Raw genomic sequence first — 27,880 nt, 5'->3', positions numbered from 1 at the left:
TAATGTAAACCGGGGGGGGGTGGTGTTTCCCCGCTTTTTCCCCCCCCTTTGCCCCCCCAATTTTTTTTTTTTTTTTTTTTTTTTTTTTTTTTTTTTTTAACTGCAGTGAGCCTCGATATAGCCAAACTCCGTCAAGTATGGCAATGTTTTAATGTCATATTACATTCGTCGTGTTGATGCATTTTGACGTGCTGGTTTTCTGACTTGGAACTTCTGGAGATCATGATGCAAAGAAGGATTCTTCATAAAAATCAAGAAAATTATGAACAACCCTGACCATCCTGTTCTGGCCGATCGCCGCTTACCTGCCGATTTTGGCCGATATCAATTTTTTTTTTGTCTTTTTGTTGGTCCTGAAATGTTGTTTAATATAACAAGAAAGCTGTTGAGTTGGCAACAGTGGAATCACTATTGTTAATTGTAAACTTGCAGACATAACTTGGTGGGCCGGTCTGATTCTTAGACATTTGCCAAGCTAGATAAGATCAGTGGATAAGATCGGCTTCATACCTATAAATCAGTCGATCACCGATCTCCCAAAATTAAGGAAATCGGCACTGATAAATCGGTGCACCCCTAGTTTTTATTTCTCCTCCAAATAAAACCTGAACGGAATAAAAAACATTTTTAAGTCTTTGCTAAGATACATGTAGTTAGTGGCGCAAAAAGTGGGTATGCAGCGCATGCAACGCATAGGGGCGCAGCACCAGAGGGGGCGTCAAAACCCCGTGTGGAGAGGGCGGCGCGCCGATTATGTTTTCCTATACACTTCAGCGCGCCTTACGCTCCTTCTCCTCGCGTACGTAACGAGGTAAATGTGGCAAGTTTTACCTCGGTGTTACGAGGGCGGTTTATGTTTTCGCATCCACCTGAATAATGTGTAGTTGCGCCACTGATTGTATAATTTGTACACACACACACACATCTATATATATCTATATATCTATATATATAGATATATATAGATGTGTGTGTGTGTGTAATTAAATAAATAAAATAATAATTTGTATTTTATTGCATGAAGTGTTTGATCACCTTCCAACCAGGTGTTTCTACACTGAAGCCAGCCTCCAAATCACCTCCTTCAGTTGTATTTAGTTTTTGTGAGGGAATCAGTCGTTCTGATCCGTCTGCAACTCAGGCGTGATCGTTGTTCCAGGCGGTCGACCTCTGTTGGCCCAATAAAACTTTGAGACACAACATGTTTCATAGACATTGTTGAACTTATTTACTGGAGCTCTTATCTGCTTGGCTAATGTCCAGGGTTTCTTCCATGATGCCAGAGGAAGAAAATAATTCTTGTTTGTTGAATCTGTGGTTAAAAACCAGGACAAAAAACAACAACAAAAAGAAATGAATACAGGTGTAACTTGAGAAATGCTTAGCAGCATCAGAAGCTGATTAGCACCAAATTTATAAACATGATTGCAACATGCATGCATTATGTCAATTTGTCTTTACCAATAAAAATATAGCTATAAAAATAAAAAAATACATTGAGAGGGAGTAAATGTTATTCCATATTCCATTTTTATTTCATATTTAACTTATTAAGAATTTGATGAAATGAAATTATCACATTCCAGGGTTTCCCCCAGAAAACGTGCTAAGTCCGGCGGTCGGGGCACCTTGGCAGATCACCAGGGTTTGGTATTAAAAGATGCTACATTGACAGGAGCTACATTGACAGGAAACAGCATATGTACCAGAAGACATTGCCGACAATACTAACACCCACAATTATAGTTTTAAAAATACAATTAAAATAAATATCAATTATTTGCACTCATGTTAAATCCAAATGAAGTCATCAGTTAGTGGATCTAAAAACATAATGTAATGTTGATCACATTTAGAACCAGCCCAAGGCATAAATGAATTAAGAGAATATCAATGCTGTTAAATTGTATTGAATGGTTTTAGCATAGATTAATTAAAATAGATTAATTAAAAGATTTTAAATTGTTTAACATTTAAATTTAAGATTTTAATGAGCTGGCAAGTTTACTTTGTAGAAGTTCAAAGATACGGAGCCCTCTAGGGAACAGGGAATTTTTTTTCTTTTGCGCAATAATGTACTAATCAGTTCATGCGTCATAATTGAATACTGTAAGCCTTTCTTAAGGTGGGCATTATACTTTCTGCTATAATGTAAGGTTTTTGTGAGGTTTTTCCATATATCTTAATATCTCGTTGTGAAATATCTGAAGTTTTATCTTTTCCTTTATGACAGAAATACACCACACACCTATGATATAAACACAAACTTTCCATAAGTAGGAAAGAAAAAAATGCATCCTAACTATTTTTGAGTTATTATCGCAGGGTAATAAGTCATCTCACAGTTTTGATTGTGTCTCTTTTGTATTGATAGTCTGAATGATCATGTGCAGTTCCATCTCAGCCTTACACAGACATAAACATGCAGTGAATAAATTGATTTTCAATCAATTTTGTGCAAGTTTGTGCACCAAAGAGTTAAGAATAAACTCTTTGGTGCTCTTTCACTGAGCCTTTTTAAATGTGTATACATTTGACATTTTAAATTGACATTTGTGACTGTATACAAAATAGAACAGCAAATATTGCAGTAAGCATATTGCGAGGGAACGCAAAAGAAAAAAACTTTCCCCATGTCCTCTAGAGGGCTCCGTACAAAGAACAATCTTCATAGTTAGATTGTTTTGTTACCATAGCAACAATCTGGTGCTGTCAGTATAATCTTTGAGTTGTAGTTGTTCATTAATACATCTTAGTAAACTACAATTACATTTGACTGCTCGGTCAATTAAACTAGGCCCCGTCACCCAGATTTCACTTAAACCAGTGAAATGCTGTTGGTGGTGCTGTTGTTTGCAGCAAGAGGGGCCCCTTAATTAAATTCAGCTCAAGGCCTCATTCAACATTGGACCGGCCCTGCATGATGAGCTAGACTCACTGCACTGGGATCTCTGCTGCTGGATGTGGGACAATCGGGAGATTTAATTTATGTGGCTTTAGTTGCTCTTCCATTTTATGTCTATTGAGTTTTTTTTTTTTCAAACTTTGTTTATTTGGATTTTAACAGGAATTGCATAGCCATACAATTACAATATGATACATATAAAACAAACCATACAATTCCCTTAAGTTAAAAGAACAAAACAAACAAAAAAAAACAAAAAACAGAACAAAACGACCTCCAATCACTCCCAGGCAATAAGAAAAAGTCATAAGGAAAAGAACAAAAAAAATGTCTTGAAATAAATAAAATTAAGATGCATTCTGCCATACCTAAAAAAAAGTACATTTTGTGCCCAGGAAAGTAAATATGGAACCATAAGAAAGGGAAAATCCGAGAGAAAGGACACAGGATGAGCAGACAAATACATACACAAAGGAGTAGACTGGGACAGAATGAAAATTAACTTGACCAACCAATCGTAGTAATGGCTGCCAGATTTCTGCAAATTTGTCAGAGGAACCCCATAGTGACATCCTAATTTTCTCAAGTTTAAGAAAATAAACAATATCTCTCAACCAATGTATAAAGGAGGGAGGTTGTGATGATTTCCATTTAAGAAGAATTATCCTCCTTGCAATAATGGTCATAAAGGATAAAGAATTTTCTTGGGAAGAGGACAAAGGAGATGGCACTGAAAACACCCCAAACAAAACACTCTGGGGGTTGGGATCAATTTTTCTGCCAACCACGTCTGATATAACAACAAATATCTCTGTCCAAAAACTCTTGAGCTGGGGGCACAACCAAAACATGTGTATAAGGTTTGCAGGAGACTGTTGGCACCTATCACAAACTGGGGAAACAGTGCTATAAAATTTTGACAGACGAGCCCTGGTATAGTAAACGCGGTGCACAAGCTTGCATTGAAGAAGGCAGTGCCTAGCACATATAGAAGATTTATGTACCCGTATTAAGATACGTGACCAAAGCTCATCAGGAATAGCCTCTCCTATATCCTCCTCCCAGAGGGCCTTGATTGAGCTTAAAGACTTAGAGCGGATCGAGGCTATGCGGGTATAAAGAATTGAAATAGATCCTTTCAGCCTAGGAATGGGCAAAAACAAGGAGTCAAGGACAGAGTCCGCAGGCAGCCTAGGAAAAGTGGGGAAATTACTATGAACAAAGCTGCGCACCTGTAAAAATCTGAAATAATCTCGAGATGGAAGAGTAAATTTGGCAGAGAGATGTTGAAAGGTAGCAAAGACACCATCAATAAATAAATCCCTAAAGGTCTGAATGCCAAGGTTTGACCAAATCACAAAAGTTTTGTCTGTGAGAGAGGGAGAAAAGACATGATTGTTTGCGATAGGAGCATATGGAGAAAGGAGTTGTAGACCAAAATAACGCCGAAATTGAGTCCAAATCTTAAGAGAGGTTTTAACTACGCTATTCTTTGTGTAAGCAACAGTCGAAGATTTAATTGGTGAATACAATAGAGCTGCGAGAGACACAGGTTTTGCCGAATTCGTCTCCATTACAAGCCAGTCGGGAGAGGATGAGCCACAACGAAGCCAAGCTGTTAAAACCCCAATATTGGAAGCCCAATAGTAGTATCTGAAGTTCGGTAAGGCCATCCCCCCAAGTGGCTTAGGTCTCTGTAAATATTGTCTAGACAGTCTAGGGACCTTCCCCTCCCAGAGAAAATCTGAAACAAGAGAATCTACCCGACCAAAAAAGGATTTAGTTAAAAAAAGTGGGACACATTGAAAAAGATACAAAAAACTGGGGAGAACATTCATTTTGACACAGTTAATTTGAGCTACCAGAGATAGTTTAAGTAAGGACCAGCGCCCAAAGTCTTCTTTAACTTTCAACAGCAAGGGAGAGAAGTTAGCATTAAATAAGTCCTCATACCTATGCGTAACTCGAATTCCAAGATATGTAAAACTGTCATTGGCTACTTTGAAAGGAAAGCCATGCAGTGGAAGAGCCTTAGCCGCTGAGTTAATAGGAAACAATTCACTTTTACCCAGGTTCAGCTTATACCCAGATAACCGGCCAAAGTCTGAAAGCAGGTGCAAAGCAGCCGGAATAGAGTTGTGCAGATCTGAAACGTATAAAAGTAAGTCATCAGCGTAAAGTGAGACCTTAACTTCCAAACTATGACGTCGTATGCCCACAATAGTTGGACTCGAACGAAGCATGATGGCAAGCGGCTCAATAGCCAGGGCAAATAAAAGGGGACTCAATGGACAGCCCTGTCTTGTAGAGCGATGAAGGAGGAAGTACTCTGACCGAGTATTATTAGTCCTAACCGAGACCTGTGGGTTAGAATAAAGCAACTTAATCCAAGTCAGAAAAGCTTCACCGAAACCAAACTTTTTGACAATATAAAAGAGGCAAGACCAATCAACTCGGTCAAAAGCCTTTTCAGCATCGAGAGAGATCAAGGCTTCGGGATTGCTACGGAATGAGTCATTGTAAATAACATTAAAAAGCCTCCTAATATTAGAGAAAGAATGTCTATTTCGAACAAACCCGGTCTGGTCTGAGTGAACTACTGTAGGCAAAACACACTCAAGACGCATAGCTAAAACTTTCGATAACAGTTTAAAGTCGACATTTAAAAGGCTTATAGGACTATAGGATGAACAACAAAGAGGGTCTTTGGCTTTTTTCAAAAGAAGAGAGATGGTGGCCTGATTAAGAGTCTCGGGCAGGGCTCCAACAACAAAAGCATCATTATACATTTCTAATAAGAGTGGTGCAAGTTTATCCCAAAACGCTTTATAAAACTCAGAGGGGTACCCATCAGGGCCTGGGCATTTTCCTCCCTGAAGAGATCGCATAGCTGCGTTAAGTTCTGACAAGGTAATAGGTCTACCCAGGTTAACCGCCGTTTCCTGATCAACAGTAGGCACTTCCAATTTGGCAAAAAAATTATCCAAGTCAGCATCCGTGGATGTGGATTCAGATGAATACAATAACCTATAAAAATTCTCAAAAGCAAGGTTAATCTGACAGGGATCTGTTGTCACACCTGTGTCTGTTTGAATCTTGATAATCTGACGCGATGCAGACACCTGGCGGATTTGGTGTGCTAACAATTTGCTAGCCTTATCACCGTGTTCGAAAAACTGTGCCCCGGACCGCAACATAAGTTCTGTAGTGCGGTGGGTCATGAGTATATCAAATTCGGATTGTAATGAAAGACGCTCTTTATACACATTTGGGGAAGCACAGGCCGCGTACATTTTATCAAGTTGCACAATTTGTCGTCTTAGTGTATTCAACTTCTCATTCCTTAATTTATTCTCGAAATGAATAAAAGAAATGATCTCTCCCCTAATAAAAGCCTTCAATGATTCCCAAAGAAGGGAGGGAGAGATACCTGGTGTTCTATTTGTATTGAGTTTTTAATAAGCGCCACAGAAACTGTTTTGGTTGCCCAAACAATCTACGGGACAAGTTGTTCTGATCTTTGCGCGGCCACGCAGCAATTTTACCTGACTTTAAGTTGACAAAGCATTTGATATGCATTGTGTCGCTGCAAAAAATAAAATAAAACAAACTGGCACGCTCTGCTGGTCACGAGGTGAGCACAAAAGCTCCTCCACGGTCTGAACCACCAGTCCACTAATGCACCGGCTAACCGGGAACTCAAACTTTATCACTGCAGACACAGAGTCAACATTTTGAGACGTAAACACACATGCCGCACATAATGATTTGTTCACAAAGATATATCATTCTCACTGCACTCTCAGCGCGCACCTCTAAATGTGCACTTGTGCACGTATAGCATGGCGGCCCGCCAGGCCTATCACACACTGAGGGAAACCCTGATATTCTGAAAAAGTTCATTAATGTTTGTCTCTAATTTCAGAGGCTGAAACTCATACAAAATACAATACATATTTAGGAAGGTTGTTTAAGACTTGGTTATGGTTTTTTATTTTCAAAAGGTGCTCTCAGACTGACAAACAAGCCTCAACAGAACACATCTAATTCACCACATATGACTCTATGTTGGTTATTCTCCCATAGAGGAATTTTCTCTAACTACTCCCTTTTGATTCAGCAGCACTTCAAAAACAATCCACTCAGTGCTTTTAGGGGAGAGTCAAATAATGAAATTCTTATTTGTCAAGTTCAAACCAGATGCTGTGAGCTCACCATGGCAGAGACTGGACCCCTCCCCCATCTCTTCTCCCTCTGAGTGTTTCATTCTGTTCTTTTTTGTGTGTGTTTTTTTCTGTTTCCTTCTGCTCCATGCTTCCCTCCCTAAAACTGACTGTTTGTGGTGTTCGATGTCAGGAAACTAGTGAAACTGACCCAGAGCCCCAACTTGAGGCCCATCAGAACACACTGGGGCTATTTTTTCAGCTGCATATAGGGTGAAGATGTGGGTGAGGTACAGAAAGATTGAGTTAGTATGAGGTAGGGGCCCCAAGTTTAAAGTTAAGGAGAAATCTTTTTTCAAACATCTGACATTTTGGTTTGTAGAGTTTAAGAAAGTTTTGAAGCATTTTTTTTTATTTGTTGTTTTTTTTCTGAGGGTTTAAGGAAATTATGTGCTGCAGTCTTTCTGTACTGATGTAGCATAGTGACAGTTGGCTTGTGTCGTGTTCAGAGTGCTTCACCAAACATGGGCGTAGCTTTGTAATTATCCTGCAGGAATGTCTGATTCTCTTCATACAGTTACAAAGTCTGCAGAAGCAGACTTTGAGGAGAAATACATTTTAAAGACATAAAGTAGTGTATTATAATTACTTTATAATATATTATAAGGTCATGTTTTGGTCTTCAGGATTTTTGCATGTGGAGAGTTTGCTTTAGGGATAGTCTCCATTTCTTACAGTCCTCTCTGAGGGTTAAAAAAATCACCAGAGGCTGAGTTTTATGTCAGTAAAGCCTTTGAATTTCTCGAACCATTCGACCCATACAGACATGCTGCTGTTTTGCTCACCAAATCAGGCTTTTCAGAGTTTAGTGCTGGGCTTCCTCCAGAAAATGTGCTAAGCCTGGTGGTCGGGCACCATGTTTTTGTATTAAAAATGTTAAGTTGGCATAAAATGTAAAATTTTACAGGGTAATTAATTGTTACCAGAAGACTTTGCCGACAGTGTCTTCCAGTAAATTAGCAAACCAATGTACAAATGTAAAAACAACAAACCAAAAAAAATAAATTTTTATTGAGAATTACATTGATATTAAATTTGATTTCATGATTCCAGTATAGATGATTTAAAAGGTTTTAAATTGTTTAACATTTAAATTTAAGATATAAAGGAGCAGACAAGTTTACTTTGCAAAAGTGCAAAGAACAATCTTAATAGTCACATTGTTTTGTTACCATAGCTACAATCTGATTCTGTGAGTTTAATCTTTGAGTTTGAGTTTTATTTATTCACAAATACATCTCGACAAATTACAGTTGTCACTGATTGCTTTTAAGCTCGGCTAATTAAACTAGACCCCCTCTCCCAGATTCCATTCAGTCTGTATGAAACACTGTTAGTGGTGCTGATGTTCTCAGCAGGAAGAGGGGCCCTTATTCTGCTCAAGGCCTCATAGAACATTGGACTGGCCCTGCATGAGGAGCTAAATCCACTGCACTGGCATCTCTCTGCTGGATGAGAGAGAAAACTGGACATTTAATTTATGAGGCACTAGTAGAAATCAAGCTTTTCCATTTCGTGACTGAGTTTTCAATAAGCGCCACAGAGACGATTTGTTTTAGTTGCCCGGGTTTTATGGGACGTGTTTTTCTGATTTCCTCTCGGCTGCGCGTAGCTGCTCTGCCTGAGTGGAGTAGAACAGAGGTAGAGAAGACATTTGATATGGCACAGTTTGATGCATTGTCGCGCTGCAAAAAATAATAAAAAAGCAAAAACCAGCAAGCTGGATGACTACCAGGTGAGCGCTACAATTCCTCCACAGGCTGAACCACTAACACACCGACTGAGTGGGAACACATACATAAACTTTAATCAAATTTCACTGCAAACACAGAGCCACACACTGGGCAGCATATGTGAGATGTAAACGCACATAAATAGTTCTTTGTTCACAAAGATATATCATTCTCACTCCATGGCACTCTCAATGATCACCTGTGAAAGCATGACTATAGGTTATATTTGCAGTTTACATTGAGCTTGCGCAAGCAGAGGAAACGCTGTGGCTTTTAAACTTGGTGCCTACCTTGGTGCAGTATGCTCTGAAGAAACATGATCCTCACAGGGAGTTAGGAGAAATGCCAAAACAGGTACAGCTTCTCTTCCAAATCATCCAGTTTGAGTGAAAGATGGTGCCAACGGTCTGATTGGTGCCGGCTTTGTACCCTGTTCAATGCATCAACTATAAACTAGAGGTGCACAAATTCATTGGCGAGCTGATTTCATTAATTTTGGGAGATCAGCAATTGGCCAAAACTCGCATGTGAAGCCGATATTATCCCCTGATCTTATGTTAAAAATCAACCACAGTCCAGAAAACAGCAATCAGTGCACACCTACTAAAAACCAGTCTTTCAGGAATGGTTCTGCTCTGCCGGTGAAATGCTCAGTGCACCAAAGACGCAGGTAGTCTTCAAACTATTGTTTTTCTTTTTCTTTTTTTTTCTTTTTTTAAAACGAGCAACGCTTAGACTGGCTGGGGGGCAACTAAAACCTGGCAGCCTGCCAGGCATAGAATACACTGGAGGAAAAGACTGTAGTGGGTCTCTGAGATTCTCTCCCTTGCCTTCACCACACTGTAAATTCACAGCACACTCCCATGACAATTCCATGACTAAACTCTATCCAGATGTTCTTGGATGAAGTCAGGATGGAGCAACACGCTAGCACAGCACCACCGCCAGGGTGGAGGCCTGTGTAACCAGTGCTGCTTCTCCCTCTGGATGGCTACACCACAGTGGTTTGTGTAAACAGCCTGTACAAGTACAGGCTGTTTACCACAGAGATCACTACCCCACGTCCTACACTCCATCCGAGTGACACTGATCGCATATCAAGTCACATTAGCTCATTAATATTCATAAGCACACCAGTTTTTTGAATCTATATAGTCCAGTTAACGATTAGTCAAATTTTAAATGAGTTGACAATAATCTTAATAATTGATTCATTATGAGTAATCCAACAAATTATTTCAGCTCTAATTTAAACATCAATTTGCTCACAAAGGAGAGAGCCTTGAAAGTACTTCTAGAATTGTTTAGCATATTTTTGAGATTTTTCTTTACATTTCTGGACTGATTCAGAATGCCTCACTACCTTTGGACAAAAACTCACAGTGCCTTGAAATAAGAGTGTAGCACACAGCGAAGACAAGAGCCAGGGAGCTTGGCAGTCTTTCAGTTTCTATAGCAACAATGGGAAAATAAACTGCTGTGGTTGTGCTCGCATGCTGCTGTGGAGACTTGTGTTTGAGGGAGTATACATGACTAAATATAGTGTGTCTGTGTATTTGGGAAGCTGCTGTTCTTATGGAAGCCTTCCAACTCCAGATTTTTGCCCATATTGTCAGATTAGGTAATTGCTATAAAGCAAAGTATGTGTATGTAAATGCTCTGCTAAGGTTGACCTGTTCATTGGTTGGAAGGCTGAATCTGAATGAGAGAATTTTGGCCAGACAAAGCTATCGCACCATTTCACCAACACAATGAAAAGTTTTTATATTTACAGACTTGTGGAAAAACATAGGACAACTCATTAAACATTGCTGTCTTCATTAAAAATGTTTCAATATCAAGATCTGTTCATTATTGTCTTTATCTCTGAGTAAAAATGGGCATAATTGCTCTTTAAACAAAACTGAGCTTTCTAGCTGAGTAAAACTTCGAACCCCATGATTGCTGGTCTTACCCGGTTTGGTTGAGCTTCTTCTTGATGCCTACCAGTCTCTGACATCAGTCTGAAGTCAGCTTGTCCCTCTCCTCACTTTCAGATATGAGATGTTTGATTAGTTAATTCTACATTCACCTTGTTTTAAGTCATCCCACAGCATCACAATCAGATTAGGAGCTGAACTTTGATTTAATTTCATTACTTTCCTATTTTTACTGGGACATTTTAGGTCACTTTTTTATGGATGGTCTCACATTTTAACCCTAACCCTCTGATACACACTACATATTGGATTCTGATGATGAGCTGGCCAGGTCCTGCTGCATCAAAGCATCTCCAAACCATGACACCCCCACCTCCATGCTTTACTGGAGGTTCTGTATTTGATTTATACCAAACATATCCTCTGTTCTGGTGTCCAGATTATTACATTTAGACTTATCTGTCCAAAGACCTTTATTCCAGAGGCCCTGGTCCTTGTCTACATTCTGGTGAATGTCAGGGTGACCTTAACGTTTACCTTGGACATTCAAAGTTTCCTCCTTGCACACCACCCAGGAAGGTTCAACTTATTCAGCTTCTTTATGATTGGACAGACATGGACTTTGATTTCAACATTTAGAAGAAGTTCCTGTAGGTCCAGTGAAAACATGTTTTTAGTTTTGGGTGGTGGACATTTCAGACTTAAACATTCAGTTAAGTCTGAATCTTAACTGTGTTAACATTTAGTTGCAACTGCTACTAAATGTCTACCTATAGTTTGACTGTGGTTTTACTCAGTTGTTCAGTTTGGCTTGTTGCGTTTTTCAGTGGTTCGAATTTTTTCCACATATAGAAATCTCCACGTGAATCAATGATTGTCACTACAAACTACGAGGACATTTAGTCCATTTAATTGGTCAGATGTGTCCAGGACAGGAAAACTAAATAGAGGAAGCAGATGCTGTATTCTGAGCGGGAAGAAACACAGAAATTTGAATCCCATCATTATCATGTTTCTGGAGACTATTTCAGATAAAGTAATCGAGAGGCATACTGAATGATTTTGAGAAGACATTTTGAAAGATTCATGTATTTGCTTCAGGTTAAAAAGTTTCATTTTGTCATTGAAGGTCTGAGTATAGTTAAAATTGATATGAAAATCTAGTGTGGCCAAATATGTTCTAAAAATAATCACTGTTTCAGGGTGTCCTAAGTTTTTCACATGACTGGTTGTATTGTTGACAGAGAGAGTGGTCCTTATTGTGTCAGTGCCGTAGAATCAGTGAGTTCTACAGTTCTTTTGGTTGCCTTGAATCTTATCACCAATTCATCTTCCCCAACTTCTGTAATTTTAGGAGATCACCCAATACATGGCAAAGTGATCTTATCCACCGATCTTATCTTCCTCACAAAGTTTTGAAAATCAGCCACTGTCCTCTTCTGCTCTACAGTGAGATTGCTGACTGACAGACATCTGCATGTGCCAACTTAGCCACTTGATTGCTATAGTTAGTGACTTTTCAGACAAAAATATTGGTATTGGTCAATATAGGAATTGACAGGTCAGCCAGAAAACTACCAGAATAGCCCTAGTTAATGCTGAAGCAGTTTTTGTGTTGTCATACTGTAAAAAATGCTGCCGATTTCATGAAGTTTTTTTGCTAGACTTAATAAATCTTTGCATTAAGGGGTGAAATCCACATCTCTTTCACTGACTCACAGCAGGGCTGGACGTCACACTGTTAAACGCTGCTACAAGTCTCCCAAATAACTCCTGGAGGTGATCTGAGGAAATCTGTCCTGAAGCCTGAAGTTGGAGGGAAGATGTTGGTGGCTGCTCAGAACAGAACCATTAGCTTGCCTAGCAAGACACTGGCATGCAGTTGATATGGTTGAACCAAAATTCTGATCAGATTGGTAGCAACTTGGGTTCAAGTTGCCCAGGGGCCGGAGGCACGGTAAAGGGGTGAAAAGTGATGGCGATTCTAGGGGCCCTGACCAGCAGGGGGGGCCTCCACAATTTAATTATTTATATTTTGTTCACAGACATAAAATAAAAAAATTGGGGTCCTGTCAAATGCAAAATTTATCATATTGTATCATATTGTATTTTCAAAAGGCTGTTTTTAGCAGTAAAAATTTAATGTTGCCCCTCCCAGACCAAAAAACACACACCCGATTTTGCCCTGAACCCCCTATCTACGTTAAATGATTCGTTCCTGCTTGGAGCGCTTAACAGTGACATATGCAGCTACAGTCAGTAGAAGATGCAGCTGAATACAGCAGTGACTGTGGCAGTTACTATGCTGCTAAGAAAAGTTATAAAATCAGGTTTTCAAACAAAAAGAGAGGGAGAGAGAGAAAAAGGCAAGAGTGTTAATTTATAACCCAGTTTTTCTCCGAGAGGTGGGTAGGCTGTATGAGATCAACCATTTAGCATAATTAGCTTAGCTACAGACTACTGTTTGCCTCATTTTCACTAGCATTTAATGAATTAAGGAAAAAAATTACCAACTCGTATATTTAACTTGTTCCCTGTGCCACTTAACAGATGAGTGAGTGAGCAGAAGCTCTAACCCACGACCCTCCTGACCTGTTCTCTCCTGAGTGAAATTAAAGCTGCAGTATGTCACTTTTATATAAATATTTTTTTTTNGCATTAAGCCTCAGTTGCCTCAACAAATTTTGCTAAAACTGCTGAAAGGTCTCAATTGCTATGCCACATAGAGCTATTTCCATTTTGTTCTTAGACGAATAGTTGTTTAATTGGAAAAATGTTACCCTTGTTTTCTTCTATAGCTTATTTATATGTATTCTGTTGACCAGCCCAGCCACACACATGGACGACTGATGGTTTTTGTTGTGGTTCTTGTGGTAATCCTCTGCATTAGGTTAGCTCATTTGACAGCGCAAAGGTTGCATTGAAATTAGATGCAGTGCCAGTAACCATCTTCAAATGAACCAAAGCTATTTGAAATATGAGACGTCCTAAACAGCTGCATAGCTGTGAGCATGTCTAACGTGGACTAAACGATGCATGTAGACTGTGTCGGAATTATCCTTTGTTATTTCTGGTAAGAGAGCATACTGTAAAAATAATTACTGCATGAAGACACATTGAAAGCTTCTGTAATAGTAGGTAGCCCTGCGTCTTAACTTACCTGTAGATACAAACACGAAGGGATAAGGAGGAAAGGACAGTAATGAATTAAATTATCTAGCTGCAGGCTTTGTACAATTGAATTTGAGATTACTTTGATTTAGTTATGAGAGTAGGTGGATATATTGAGTGTGAACTTGGTTTGAGTTCAGGGTGTCCCAGTTTGTTAATGCATGTGTAAAGGTATAGCTGCGTCTGCTGGACCTGGTGTTTGGGTAGGTGTAGTGAGTGGGTTGGATCCTGTTGTATAAGTTTAGGAGATCTGTAAAAGAAGCAAGGTTAGCGTAGGTGGGTTTGTGTTCAGGGGCTGTGGCTTTTCGGCTGATTCATACTGACTGGAAATTAGCTTGGGACATGCTTGCTTGGTTTTGTTTTCCCTTTGATGTGGACTCGTATTGCATGAACTCAGGTCTTAGTTCTTTGTGCAATAGGCTGTAAAAATATTTATATTTTTTCCAAGTTTCGTTGTGTTGCAACTGTGGATTTTTAGGGGGATTGGATGTTATATGATGAACATAAATTAGTGTAGAACTTTGAGGTGGAAGGATATCTAGTTTAGATGTTTTTTTTATGAATAAAAATTGTAAAGTTTTACCATAAATTTGCTTAAGTCAACATTTCTTGTAGTTAGAATTTTTGTTCATTTGGGCTATGTTGATCATCTTTGCACATGTTCAGAGTTAACTATTCAAGTCTTGCCACATACTCTGAATAGGATTGGAAATCTGCACTTTGACTGGGACATTCTAGCGGTTGATTGCTTTATATTAAATCTGCTGCAGCTCAGACTGTATGCTCAAGTTTATCCTTCTTAAACGTTTGATCTAGTTTTCTTTTTTCCTACCGATGAAATGCGATCTCAAAGAATGATAATGCCACCACCAGGTTTTATTGTGGGAATGATGTTTTCAGGATGACATGTTCAACATGTTTCCCCTTATAAGTCTTGTTTGGCAAACTGTGAACAAGACTTATCACTTTTTTTTTTATATTAGATTTCTTGCCCGTCTCTCAGGAAGACCTGATTCATGGAGTTGGAAGATCTGCATTTGCGCCATGCTTTTTCGCTAAAGTCAACAGTGCTCTTTGAGATGTTCAAACCTTGGGATATTGTTTTATATCCTAATCTTATTTCACACCTCTTCATAGCTTTTTCCCTGACCTGTCTGCTTGGTCTTCGAATAAACATCTGAGGCTGTCACAGAGCTGCTGGATGTATACTGCGATTAAAATACACAGTTCAAGTGGTACCAATACTTTTTTCAAGGCACTGGATCTGTTCAGGAAGGGGATTGGTTGCAAAAGCGTGCGTGTTTGTTGCCGGATTTTCCTTTTAGCGTAGCTATCCGCTCATCGGCTCATCACAGTATTACGTTGAGATAACACTCAACACAAAAATCGGTGCAGCTTCTCAACACATAGAAACGGATTACCTTGGATTATTTATTCAGCAGGAAGAGCCACGTAAAAATCTCTTTCTCAGACATACTCCTTCATGTGCTTTGCACCATAACAGGCACATCAGTAGCTAGAGAAAGACTGACACATCAGTGATTTGTGTGTGTCCGTGTGTGTGTGCGTGTGTGAGGGGAAATGCAAGGGCCCATGTGTGTTTGCAACATACTTATTGGATGCATTGGGGGATTCAAACTGGATTGTAAGTTACTCTAAAAGATCACATGTGGCCTTATTGACCTTTGTGTGTGCGCGCGTGTGCGTGTGTCTGATGTGGTTTACATGTGTGTGTGTGTGTGTTTGTGTTAACCTCAAGAGAGTTACATCTCAGTTATATCTGCAACGTCAATCCATCATGCTCATTACCATATGATTTGGCTTTGATTAGCATTTCTATTAATATGGAAATGCAACATCGCCAACACTGAACCCAGACGAGACAGCCTTTTACACTGACTCTTACTCGTACGTACACACACACACACACACCCCCCCACACACACACACACACACACACACACACACACACACACACACACACACACACACACCTGATAATAAAAATTGAAGGAAACTCTTGACTTTCTCTCAAGGGATTGTTCAGGGGTTTAAAGACTGGTAAGCAGACATGATTGGAATGTAAAGTTGTTGTGGCGTTAAAGTTCTTTTCGCTGGCTCGTTATTTATAGCTTAAATTTTCAGTGAGCCTATGTGAAATAAACTTAATATAAGAGTAAGACAACTGAAAGGTCACACTTAAGCTGAATATTAACTTCAAGTACGGATATAGCTTGCACATACGTCAGGTGTGAGTTGATATACATACATAGTCTACATTGGTAATAAGTGTTGAAAACGTCATACTAGTGACAAAATTGATAACTCTTGTGTACCAATTTAGTTCATGTAGCACCTTGCACTTCAGAGTGCACTTCAGCTTGAAGGTGTTTTAAAAACTGTCAGAGAACTAATGAGATGTTGTTGCAATCACCTCTCTGAATAAATAGCTTGTATGTTAGAAAAAACTTCAACATTAAATAAAAACCCCAGCTTGCTGAAGCTATTTTAACTATGCATTGCTGTTGAAACACAGCAAATTATAACCATGTTTTACTATTGAAATTGGCAGTTATTTTTACCCCGTATTTTGTGAGCCACTATCTGAAGAGTAGAGTCACACAATACAAGTTGCTTGAGGGCGACTGTGACCCCCAACACCTGCGAAATACAGACGGTCAACTCTGCTGTGAAGTGCAAGAACATATTTTCCAATGATTTGACATTTTTGAGTTAAAAACCTTTTTTGTTCTACACAGTATTATAATTTTCTTACACACTGGGTTTTATTTAGCTGTTAAAAAGTCAAACTAAAAGAAACAAACGCATAAGACATCTTCAAATAGATTCTAATTTATTGAGATTCAACTGTGTGCCAGTTAATGTGAGTTAGTAAAAATAGTGTTACAATTTACATATAATGATATATTGGAGATAGACCTTTATGTCCACCTATAACATTTGATCATTTTTCTCAGTCTCCAAGTGAAGAAAAAAATGAAAAATGCTTCTGTTGCAGAAGATGAAGTCATGTGAACAGACATCTCTCTAGGGCTTAGGCCTATATATGAGATCTTTGAGAGCCTTCTGGCCACTTGGAAACACATCTGCATGCTTACACTTCCTGCTCATAACCTCGAGAAACCTATGTGGGCAGAAACAGAACAAACGAGTGTGAAATTTGAGAAGCAGCAAGGTGTTTCACTGCTTCAGGTGTTGTGAAGATCCTGTTTCATCTTCCTCTATTTTATCTGGTTTTATTTGTTTATGCCGTGACTTCCTTCAGCAGTTAATAGCAGCCTGATGAATTCCAGGCAAATGGTAGATTATTACATTTTACCCCCTTCCCCTCCTTCATACAGGTGGCTTCACCGTCTGCATTTTGTTTCATATGCATTTGCTGTAACCTGGCTACTGTAAACATTAGCAAATCACACTGCAAGACTTTTTCGTTTAAGCACAGTTGCCTGTGCAAATAATTTTTTCTAAAATGTGGGAATGGATTTTGACCTATGTGCAAGGATGCTACACCACAGCAGCCAAGGCTAGTCATGGCAAATGATTATTATGTTGTAAAATTTAACAGCTGCCAACAAGAACAAGCCAGTAAAGGTCAGATTAATACTCTTGTGTATGTTGGAGATGTGCACGAACCACTCAGGTCTGACACCTAACATCTGAGCTGCTTCTCTCTTAACCCTTCCTACCCCCGTTTCTTATCCCCATCTGCCCTTTTCTCTTCTCAGTTAAATGAAACGGCAAAGCAGCTGATGGAGATTGACAAACCTATGCCAGCGAATGCACCAGGTCCCAGCTCTGAGCCAGCCCCCCTGGGTCCCTGCACTCCCGGTCCCTCCCCCAGTGCGTCGCCGTCTAATGGAAATGGCTCCGGCCACAGGAGAGGTGAAGGGAAGAAAAACGCAAAGAAGCGCCATTCTTTCTCCGCGCTCTCTGTCAGCCAGAGGGCTGCCCAGCTCAACAACAGACACAGCATGGAGATCTCACACCCGGTCCTCATCAGCTCCTCTGACCCCAGAGCAGCTGCTCGCATTCAGGTATCTCCACATACTGGAATGTGCACAAAACATAAATTAGCTAAGGGAACACACCTAGGGTATACAGCTGAAACCAGATATTTATATACATCAAATAAAAAATTAAAAAAAAACATTTTTTTTTTCTTGCTCTTCTGAAGTTAAGTCCAACCAAGCTTCTGTTGTTTTAGGTCAGTTTGAACCACCAAAATTATTTGTATTTGCTAAATGCCAGAAAACCTAATAAGAACATTTTTGAGAGATTTGTTTTAACCTTCTTCAAATTCAAAAGTTTATACAGACTTGGTCTGATTTAACTTCAGACAATGAGAGAAAAAAAAAATGTGTATGCATCTTATTGGTCTGTAAATCTCTGATTTCAACTCTCAATACACTTTGATGCAAACCATTTCATTGTAACTCCACACTCTCCAACAGGTTTTCTTCGAGTATTATCTATAATTAACTAACCAACTTGCCTCTCTCCACTGGAGAAAAAAGCAGGTCAGATGGATCTAGTGAGATCAAAACTGGGATCAAAGTATAATACTGCCCCCGCCGTGTTTCACAGTGAGCAAGGTTGTGTGCAGTGTTACCTTTCTGCCACACAGCAATTTTACATGTAGGTCAAAATATCAATTTTTGACCTCACTAGACCCATCTGACCTGCTATCTGTTTGGTGTGTCTCCTGCACGGATTTGACAAAAGCAGTAAACTGAACTTTTTCTGAACATGGCCATTGGTTGCCTTTGATTTTAGGTATTAGAGGAAACATAACGAATGCAAAACTGTTGACAAGGTGTGAACACTTACGGCAGGCACTGTGTAAGGCAGGGACTTTTATTGGCATCATAAAGTTATGCTTTTAAATATAGTTTGTTTTATTGTAATATATATAGTTTCTCAATATAAAAAAAAAAACTGTAAGGATACCAAGGAGTAGGTGGTTTAAAATTTAGCATTAGAATAGAATAGAACATAAATATCCTTTGTTGTCCCACGGTGGGAACATTGTGGCATACCAGCTGTACGCTAAAGGTAAATACAAGCATGCATATTCAAACTAAGGTAATAAGTATAAAAACAGAAAGATAAGATAAAGAGATTGTAACTAAGGGCAAATTACCATTTCTAAAGCATATCAGTTCCTCTGCTGCTCTGCATTTTGCAATGAATCCCCTGTCACCTACTTGTTTCAACTGAAAAAAAAAAAAATCATTTCTCACTTTGAAGGCTTCTGTTTGGAGTCATGTCGCTTTTACTGTTATGGCTTCTGGCTGCATTTCTCACTGAGTTCAAAGTGCTTTTGCTGTTTGTAAATAGTTCCCAGGATGCTTAAAAGCCTACAAGCACATTTTTTAGGTAACAGTTTACATTAAACCGATGTTTTTCTGTGTGCTGTATCTTCCTGTAGGATGCATCTCCTCCAGGTCCCTCTCCATCCTCAGTGGGGATACCGCTTCCCCCCAAAGTGGCGTCTCTTACCTCTGAGCTGTTGGCTCATGCCAAGGTGCAGCTGCCGCTCAACATGTGAGTACTTAAGGCTTCTTCTCACTTGCCCGTTGTATATGTGCCAGATGTACAAGCAAGATTTCACAAACTACTTCCTGACATTGTTAGAAATGTTGACTCTGTTGTGCCCAGAGCTATTGGCCATGTTCCACCACCTCTGCAACCACATTTACTCCTTCACCGGTCAAGGATGAAATCCCTCTTCAGAGAGGAAAAACACAGTTCACTAAGCTGTGTGTGGCTTGGATTTTTAACAAGCTTTACCATTTCTAAAAATTAAGACACCAAGAACTCTGACAGCGGGCTGTTCATGTTTTTTTTTTCTAGTGTTGATGGTAGACTTTTGGAGTAGTGTGGAGATAAGAAATGACACACTGGACTAAATTAGGCACATCTTAATATGATTGAAAAGTAATCTTGTTTCTGTAATTCAAGTCCGGACTTATATATATTGTAAAAATGTACCTGTCCGTTCATAGATATTTTTTTGTCATTCACCATTTAGATATTTCAGATTATCAAACTAAATGTATTATCAGACAAAGAGAAACTAAGTAAATGCCAAAAGCATTTTAAGGGGAAAAAAATAAATAAACTGGCCTGGCTCTATTGGAAAATCTATCAGCCCACTGTAGATGTAATTATTATAGTGCCATCCTTGTCAGACCCACCTGCTGTCAGGCATTTCCAATATCAAGCAATGAGTTTATTACTGCACTGTGAAGGAATGTTGGCCCCCTTAACTTTACAGAATTGTGTTAATTCCTCCACAATTCGGGGTTTTCAAGCACAATAGCCTAGTTAGACCATGTTAATGGATTTCAGTGAGATTAAAGTCTAGACTTTGACTAGGCCACTGCCATCTGCCATATTATCTTGAGATAACTTTCTTTTTCTGTAGTGCTGTTAGTTTTACATCAGAAGTATGCTTTAGAAGTGCACAACTTTTAAAGAATACAACTTACATTTCATCAGAATTTCTTTCTTTAAATCTTGGGCTTCAGCAATAGTTTGGGGAAAAATCAGAAACAAATTTATTCTCTTCTTGAGTTTGTTTAGATCATTGCATGATGTTTTGCGTTTCAAGATTTGTTAACCTTCTCTATTTAAGTGATTTCTTCACAACTGTTGTGACTTTAAACTCACATATAGTCAGCTTGGTTTGGGTATTTCTCTTGATTAATAAACCCATAACTTCAAACCCATTTTTTTTAATTTAATTAATTAAATTTAAAACCGATTTAACTGGGAGTAAGAAACTATCACAAAAGAAACAAAAAAATCAGGTCATACTATTTAAATCCCATTTGCTGATTAGACACTTTTACCAAGCACTTGCAAACTCTTCTCATGATCATAAACAAAGGTGTGTTTTTTTAGATTTAGCTTCAGGGTTTGTTTCACTGAACACATAAAAGCCCAGACTCTGAGATCTGTGAGTCTACAACATCATCACCATCGTTCGGACGGGATGTGATTCAAATCCAGCAGCATTGTCGGCTTTAATAATATCACCTTCCCAGTAGCTTAATAGGAACACAAGCACACACACACACAAGTACACGCACGCACACACCTGCACACACACATACCAAAACAGAATGGCTTTGTCCCACTGATGAGGTCCTACGTTTTCATCTTGACCTGGCAACTATTCCTGTTGCCAAGGGGAGACGGGAGACAGTCCCCACATCTGTTGCCATAGTAACGAGGAGGTAGCACATATATGGCTTGTTTACTCTGCGATCTCATCCAGTCTGGCGCTATGGACTATAAATGTCTCCCGGAGACAGGTCCATGAGCTCATTTATATGTTTACACAGGGGGCAATTACTGACTTAGTCATATCCATCTAAGAACAAAAGTATATAAATATAAATATATATATATATGAACTACATTTATCTTCTGAACCGGTAAACAAGCACTTATTGATCAGGCATGCATTTATAGCAAGCCTTCCCATTCAGGAAGCAAAACTATTCAGTCAGCCTCAAGTGATCACACACACAGAGACATGACCTGAATGCTGGATTGGTTTGTTATTTTTAAGTGGAGACAGACAGCTTGCACTCCTAACCTAAGTTGAAGAATATGACCCTCTGCTGTTGTTCTGTAAATATGGATTTTTGGATGCAACAGTAGTCCAAATATAGTTATTTCCCCAGCATATTTGCCAAGTATATTCATTGAGAATTGATTTTTATCTTTTCTAACGGAAAATATATATAAAAAAAAACAATTTAAAAACACATGAACATCTGAGCAACAGACAGGAAGTATTTCATCACAATGAACAATAATTGGTGGGAGGTTCAAACCAAAATGTTTGTCTTTGTATGCTGACAAAGATCCAGTTCTGGCTGAGAATGTCTTTGTGAGCATCACAAAGGCGAAGTCATTCAGGACAGACAGACAATAAGTGGCGCTCAGTTGTCTGTGAGCTTGAATTGCTTGACTTTGAAGTCTGCAATGAACTATTGATAATAATGTACTTGTAAAGCTGCAAGATTTCTAAAATAATTACTGTCATGTTAATTTTGGTCATGATTGAAATCCTGAAAATTAATAAAAAATTTCTCCCTAAGCTTAGAAATGCATTGCATTTATCGTGCTTATGAGGGATAAATGTAAATTTTCTCCAAAATTTGCTTTTCTATTTATAATTTTCTGAATTTTGTTTTTGATAATGTAGGCCTTCACCTTAAAATTGTCTAATTATGTAATTAACCCCAACCAAGCCCCTAGGCTACCGAAGATTTGCACTGCTGGCCTGGCAGTGCAAATCTATTATCTCTCAGCGTTTTTGTGATTTTTTTTTTCTTTTTGAGCCAAAAATCTGAATAAAAATTTGTTGATTTAGTTGAATTAGCTTAATTAGTTGCACAGTCCTTGCTCACATTATTACTTACTCATTAACAAATACTTCCCATCTTATTTTGGATGTTGGCAAAAATAGCAATTTCTTTTTTCCTTTTGGAGATTATATTCCTGTTTTCTTTGAGCCATCTTGATGATACCACAAATTGCTTAAGCTTGCATGTGTTTTTCTTAATTCTGGCAATTAGATTTTAATCAGATCATTAGATATAGATGCATGATTTCAGATGCCCGCTAAGAGATTTGCAAACATTGATGAATAATTCAATGTTTTTACTCAATTTTACAATAAATTTACATCCTACTGCCTTTCTTGTCCAGATATTTAGCTCTATACGCCTACAAGCCCCAGAAAGCTGACGAGCTGGAGCTAAGGAAGGGGGAGATGTACCGAGTGACAGAGAAGTGTCAGGATGGATGGTTCAAAGGCACCTCACTAAGAACTGCCGCCTCTGGAGTCTTTCCAGGAAACTACGTCACTCCCGTGTCCAGGTTAGTGGAGGTTAGACAAAACAGCAGCGATATTTTGTCTTTATGATATAAAGATAAAACAGAAATAGTTTTGATAATTGATGCCTAATGTTCAGTATTTCTTATTATTTTGGCCGTCTTGAGAGGGAATGATCTGTTGAAAAGAATTGAAGAAAAAATTACTGAAACTGACTATTACTAAAATTGGTCTTGGACAAATAATTTTCCTTATTGTTTTTTTGTTTGTTTGTTTGTTTTCATATTTGTTGTAATTCCACTTAAAACTGAATTCTACAAATTAAAGCAGTGCAACGATTTGGCACATAAAAGTTTAATTAAAAATACCTGAAGAAAAATTGGTTTTAAAATGTAAAATCATTGCTGTAAAATGCATACATTTTGCTACGGTACAACCACAAACTTTAATGTAATTTGCTTGATTTATACGTGGTTGGCCCACACAAAGTGATAAATATTTGTTAATTAGAAAGAAAATAACTCAAGGGTTTTGAATTATTTGCAGTTAAAATCTGAAATGCCAATTTGGATGTGATACCTGTAAATAAAATCCAGTAGAAATGGACAGAGATGCCACAACTACCGAGAAATGGCCATTCTTCTAAACTCACAGGCAAGGTTAGGAAAGCAGTAATCAAGAGACACAGCTGAGGGAAAATCTGTTAAAAGAACAACTCTCAGTCTTGCACTAGAAAAGCACACTATCTGTAATAGTGGTAAAAAGACAGCTTCTGTTGGAAAGATAAGGGTGATGAAGGTGTTATAGTCAGAAAACTACATGACTCACTAATGAGCAGATAGATGGGACTAAATATGGAGCAGTACTGGAAGAAAGCCTGTCACAGACTGCTTGACACTGGGCTGGAGGTTCAGTCTCAAGAAACAAGGATGCCAAACATGCAGCCAGAGCTAACCTGGAATGTAGCTCTGGCTGTATGTTGGATCAAAGTATGTCCTTGAGTTAGACTGGCAAAATCTAAGTCCAACTTAAAATCCAGTCTTTGGCAAGACTTGAAAATTGCTGTTTACTGTTGTTCTTGGACCAGTTTGATCAATTCACAAGAAATTAGAATAAAATCCATTGAAGTTTTATATTGAAACCTCTCAAAATGTAAGGACTTGTCTTTTACAAGGAATTATAACACATCCAAGCTTAAAGAGCAGTTCAGGTGTTTTATTTAAAGGTGACACATTTAAAGGCGGTCGTTGTAAATAGGAAAAACGCAGGGAAAAGGGATAGATATAGAGATAGATCAAATGTGGTTGTGAAGTGTAAAATTGGAGATGGCTGAAACAAAACAATACAGCTTGGAGAAGAAGAAGAGGAAAAAAAAACAAAACCATCATACGAAGAGAGAAAACTGCAGCCAGAACAGCAGGTTTACTTCTCAAGTGCGTATGAATGGTTGCTTCACATTCGGCGCTTATGCAATCTCAGAGAGAGAAAAAAGAGAGCGAGGCAAGATGAACGCATAATCAAATGAGAGGCAATTTGTTATTTTTTACGCAAGCATACTCTCTTCTCCTCCTCCCACTCCTCCCTCCTTACTACCCCCTCCTTTGTCTGCAGTGCAGCTCAGAAATTTCTCTGTATGATAATGAGAGGCTTTCAAAATTGCTCACACACAGAAAAAGACTTAAGCGCAAATTTGTGTGCATGGCAGCCTGATTTCATAAAAGGACACATGAATGGCTTTGAACTACTAGCAACCACAGTCTTCCGCAGACATTTATTGTCATTTTTATGGTCACAAACTGGAGTTAAAGCATCTGTAGGGACCTTTGGAAGCATTCTGTGCCAAGCATGCGGAAGAACCAGATGCATGTAGTGACTATTTGATATCCATACAGAACCTGAAATCAAATAATCTGGGAATAACTCAGTTGTGTCTTTTGTTTGAGACACACACACTCGCATGCACACACGTAGAAAGCCATAACTCTGTATGTGTCTGACGGGAAGTCGATGGGAAGCCATAAGAGTGTGAATACCGCTGCGTCAATAATGTTCAGTTCACCGTTCTGCCATTCAGCACTCTGCAGACAGAAACATGAGCAGCCTGCAGCAGCATATATGATGCAGCAGGACACTACATCGTGCTGATCCACCAGTCAGACAATAATAGTGACATTACTCACTGACAGAGCTTACTAGTACTGTTTGCAGCATCTAGTCTGCTATCATGAACTAAAACCTGCATCCGTGTTAATATTTTGTGCCCAACAAGCAGGAGAGTACCTATGGCAATGCTTGCAGCAAAATGTGGCGCTTTGAGCTAAATTTTAATATCAGATGAGAATAGCTCACTTCAGTTCTCTTTTCCTTTTTTTTTTTTTTTTTTTTTTTTTTAAAGGGAACCTTTTTGTTTCAAATTAGCATGTTTTCCTCATGGACTCATTCTTGGATCATTTCTCTCTTGATGTCAATGAATGTATTTCTTAGGCACGGATTGCTGGTGCCAAAAAAAATAAAAAATCTGGCTATTTTTCACAGCACCCGCATTCAGCAGCAATAAAACAAAGAATGAATTAATAAGATGGTAAAAAAAAAAATAGCATGGAGCTTTGAGGTAGGAGTGCCTGGTGGTGAAACTGGCACTATGATTTCATGATGAGATATGAGACACGAGTAGAAAAAGTGCTGGTAGAATAGGAACAAAAAAGGGAAGGAAAACTCTCCTTCCACTGCATGTTTTTAATGTGATTTTATGTAACATTTGTCTCGGTTGGAGACACTTTTACTCAAAAGTGTTGTTTTTGTCCTGGTGTTGTAAGCGGACATGAAACACTAACAGACAATGCCTATACTTCTGCAATACCTGGCCATACCTTTAGTACTGAATATCTATAAGAACTAGACTGCTGCAGCTACATAATAGTAATACAACATAAGGTTGTATTGTTTATTGAAATAAGATTGGCTACCATTACATGTCACACAGACCAGGGGGACATAGTGAAGTTTAGAATCTAAGACTGTTATCAACTCTTTAGCTGTACTCTAGTGCAAATGTATGTAAAATGGAAAAAATCCCTCCCTACTTGTTTCTCCTGTTATCGCTCATCATTATTCATGAGCTGAGTAATATCCATTTGTGTAAATAAAAAGTTGAGAAACGGTGCACTAAAGAGCTTTTTAATCAAAGCCAGGAACATATGAAAACCACATTTTTTAAAACGGTTTAAAAAAACCCCGTTTATTATCATCATTGACCTTTCGTTAGCTTCATCCATTTCTGTGAAGTTTAAGAAATCTGTCAAATCTAAAAATATATTTGTTTACATACAATATATGAGAATACTACAAATATAATTTCTATATGAAGGGTTTTGGCTGTCATCTTAAACATCCAGTTTGGTAGGTTGCTTAAATGCCACTTGAGGTGGTATAATTACCATTTTCATGATGACACGCAAGTTAAGTAAATACTATATGAAGGTCCAATTATGTTAATTTTACTTATTTTATGTTGGTGGGTACGTTTTATATGTAGCTGAATTTAAAAAATATATATTTTGAATGTGATTTTAAAAGCATAATGAACACAAAAATCCAAAAAACAGACCATTTGGTCAACTGATAAATCGACTTGTTCCTCCTGTCTCTTTTTCGAAGGGCTCCATTTGGACTTGCATCTCCTCGAGGTTCGAGTTTGTCCAGTCCAGTCGGAGGAGGGGGAAGTGGGTGCAGTCAAGCGGCGGGTAAAATCTCAGACCCTTCATCCCCCGGGTCTCCCGGCCCCTCGTCGTCTCGTCCCGCCACTCCGCTCGTGACCTCAGCAAACTGCGTCAACAGTGTCAGCCCCGCGTCCTCGCCACAAACTGCCGCCGCCCAGCTGAAGAACTGCCTGCGTTCCAGCCAGCATGTGGCCAATCAGGCCCGCACGTCAATGCAGCTGGGTAAGCAGAAACACGAACACGTAGGGTGTGTATTTTTGACTTAAATCAACAAATTTCAGTTTGAGTGTGCAAAAGCTGTTTTTAGATGGATCTAATTCACACGATTCATTTGGACACATTAAAATGATAGAAATTGAACCTTTTTCATTCATAAACTGAACAACAACTTGTGTATTTGCAGCATAATTAAGTTTCCTGAAAAGATGTCAAAGAAGAAGGGATTCTTCCTGCTGAATATTTAATTAACAAATTGATAGAAGTAAAAGAGATTAATTAAATATGTGTCTTTTTTTAATGCTGTTTGCACAGTTTCAGCTCAGGCTACTGACTCCAAGCAGCAGAGTCCTTATCATTTAGGACATTGGAGCATTTTACCCACTTTTGTTCTTGATTAGAAAATAATGGAATATCGAACAGTCATTAATCCAGGTACCTACTATAGCAGGCACAGGTCCAGTTAACGTCCTCTTTCTTTAATTGTCTTTCTCTTGTACATTTGTCTTGTTTTTTTTTTTGTTTTTTTTTAATGTTTCTCATTTTTACAGTCGCTAATCAAAAATCTGTATAACAGTGACTGTGAGCATTTTGCTACAATAAATGGATGACTTTATGTACTGACTTGCAAAGAGAAGAAACCCAGAGTTGGGCAACAAGCCTGATTTAGGAATGCAGCAACATAAAAACTTGAGCTGATATTGATGTTCGATATAAATATTGCTGTTATGGCTGATAAGCAGTATTTTTTTATATAACAAAAATATATTTCTGCATGTTTATGTATCTGTATTTATTATCCCCTACCGTTGTGACACCATGGAGGAATGACCACACCACTGACATTCCTGCACTGATTCATTATCTCTGTCACATGCCCAAACAAATACCACATGGACAACCACTCTGCCTCCCAAAACACTCCGACAATAACAAGATAAAGACAAACAGTGATTATTGAAATTGGCCTGGTTTTGCTTTTCGAGACTGAGACCAATTTGCTAAAAAATGACTAACAATAGTCAAGACTAGTGATGGCAGTATATTGTGCATCCCTAATCTGAGTGGCTTATTTGTTCGGTTTAAACTCCAACCAATGCCAGAAAACCAAGCAACTTT

The 27,880-nt window shown here is 38.6% G+C and overlaps 1 protein-coding gene across 1 annotated transcript in view; it reads left to right on the top strand.

Moving 5' to 3' along the window:
- LOC106948964 (SH3 domain-containing RING finger protein 3) overlaps window positions 1–27,880 on the top strand; it is a gene marked incomplete at its 5' end in the record, with an annotated part of 45,690 nt that overhangs the window by 8,412 nt on the left and 9,398 nt on the right. Inside the window, 4 exons of the mRNA XM_015034887.1 lie at window positions 17,698–18,006; window positions 19,401–19,516; window positions 22,700–22,870; window positions 26,484–26,767. Of these exons, the coding sequence (XP_014890373.1) occupies window positions 17,698–18,006; window positions 19,401–19,516; window positions 22,700–22,870; window positions 26,484–26,767 (880 nt within the window). The remainder of the gene's footprint in view (window positions 1–17,697; window positions 18,007–19,400; window positions 19,517–22,699; window positions 22,871–26,483; window positions 26,768–27,880) is intronic.

This window comes from Poecilia latipinna, unplaced genomic scaffold (genome assembly GCF_001443285.1).
Source record: "Poecilia latipinna isolate Pla-1442-1.1 unplaced genomic scaffold, P_latipinna-1.0 Scaffold19, whole genome shotgun sequence".
Lineage (NCBI taxonomy): Eukaryota > Metazoa > Chordata > Actinopteri > Cyprinodontiformes > Poeciliidae > Poecilia > Poecilia latipinna.
Note: the sequence above shows the minus strand (reverse complement) of the source record. Positions and strands in the feature narration are given on the sequence as shown.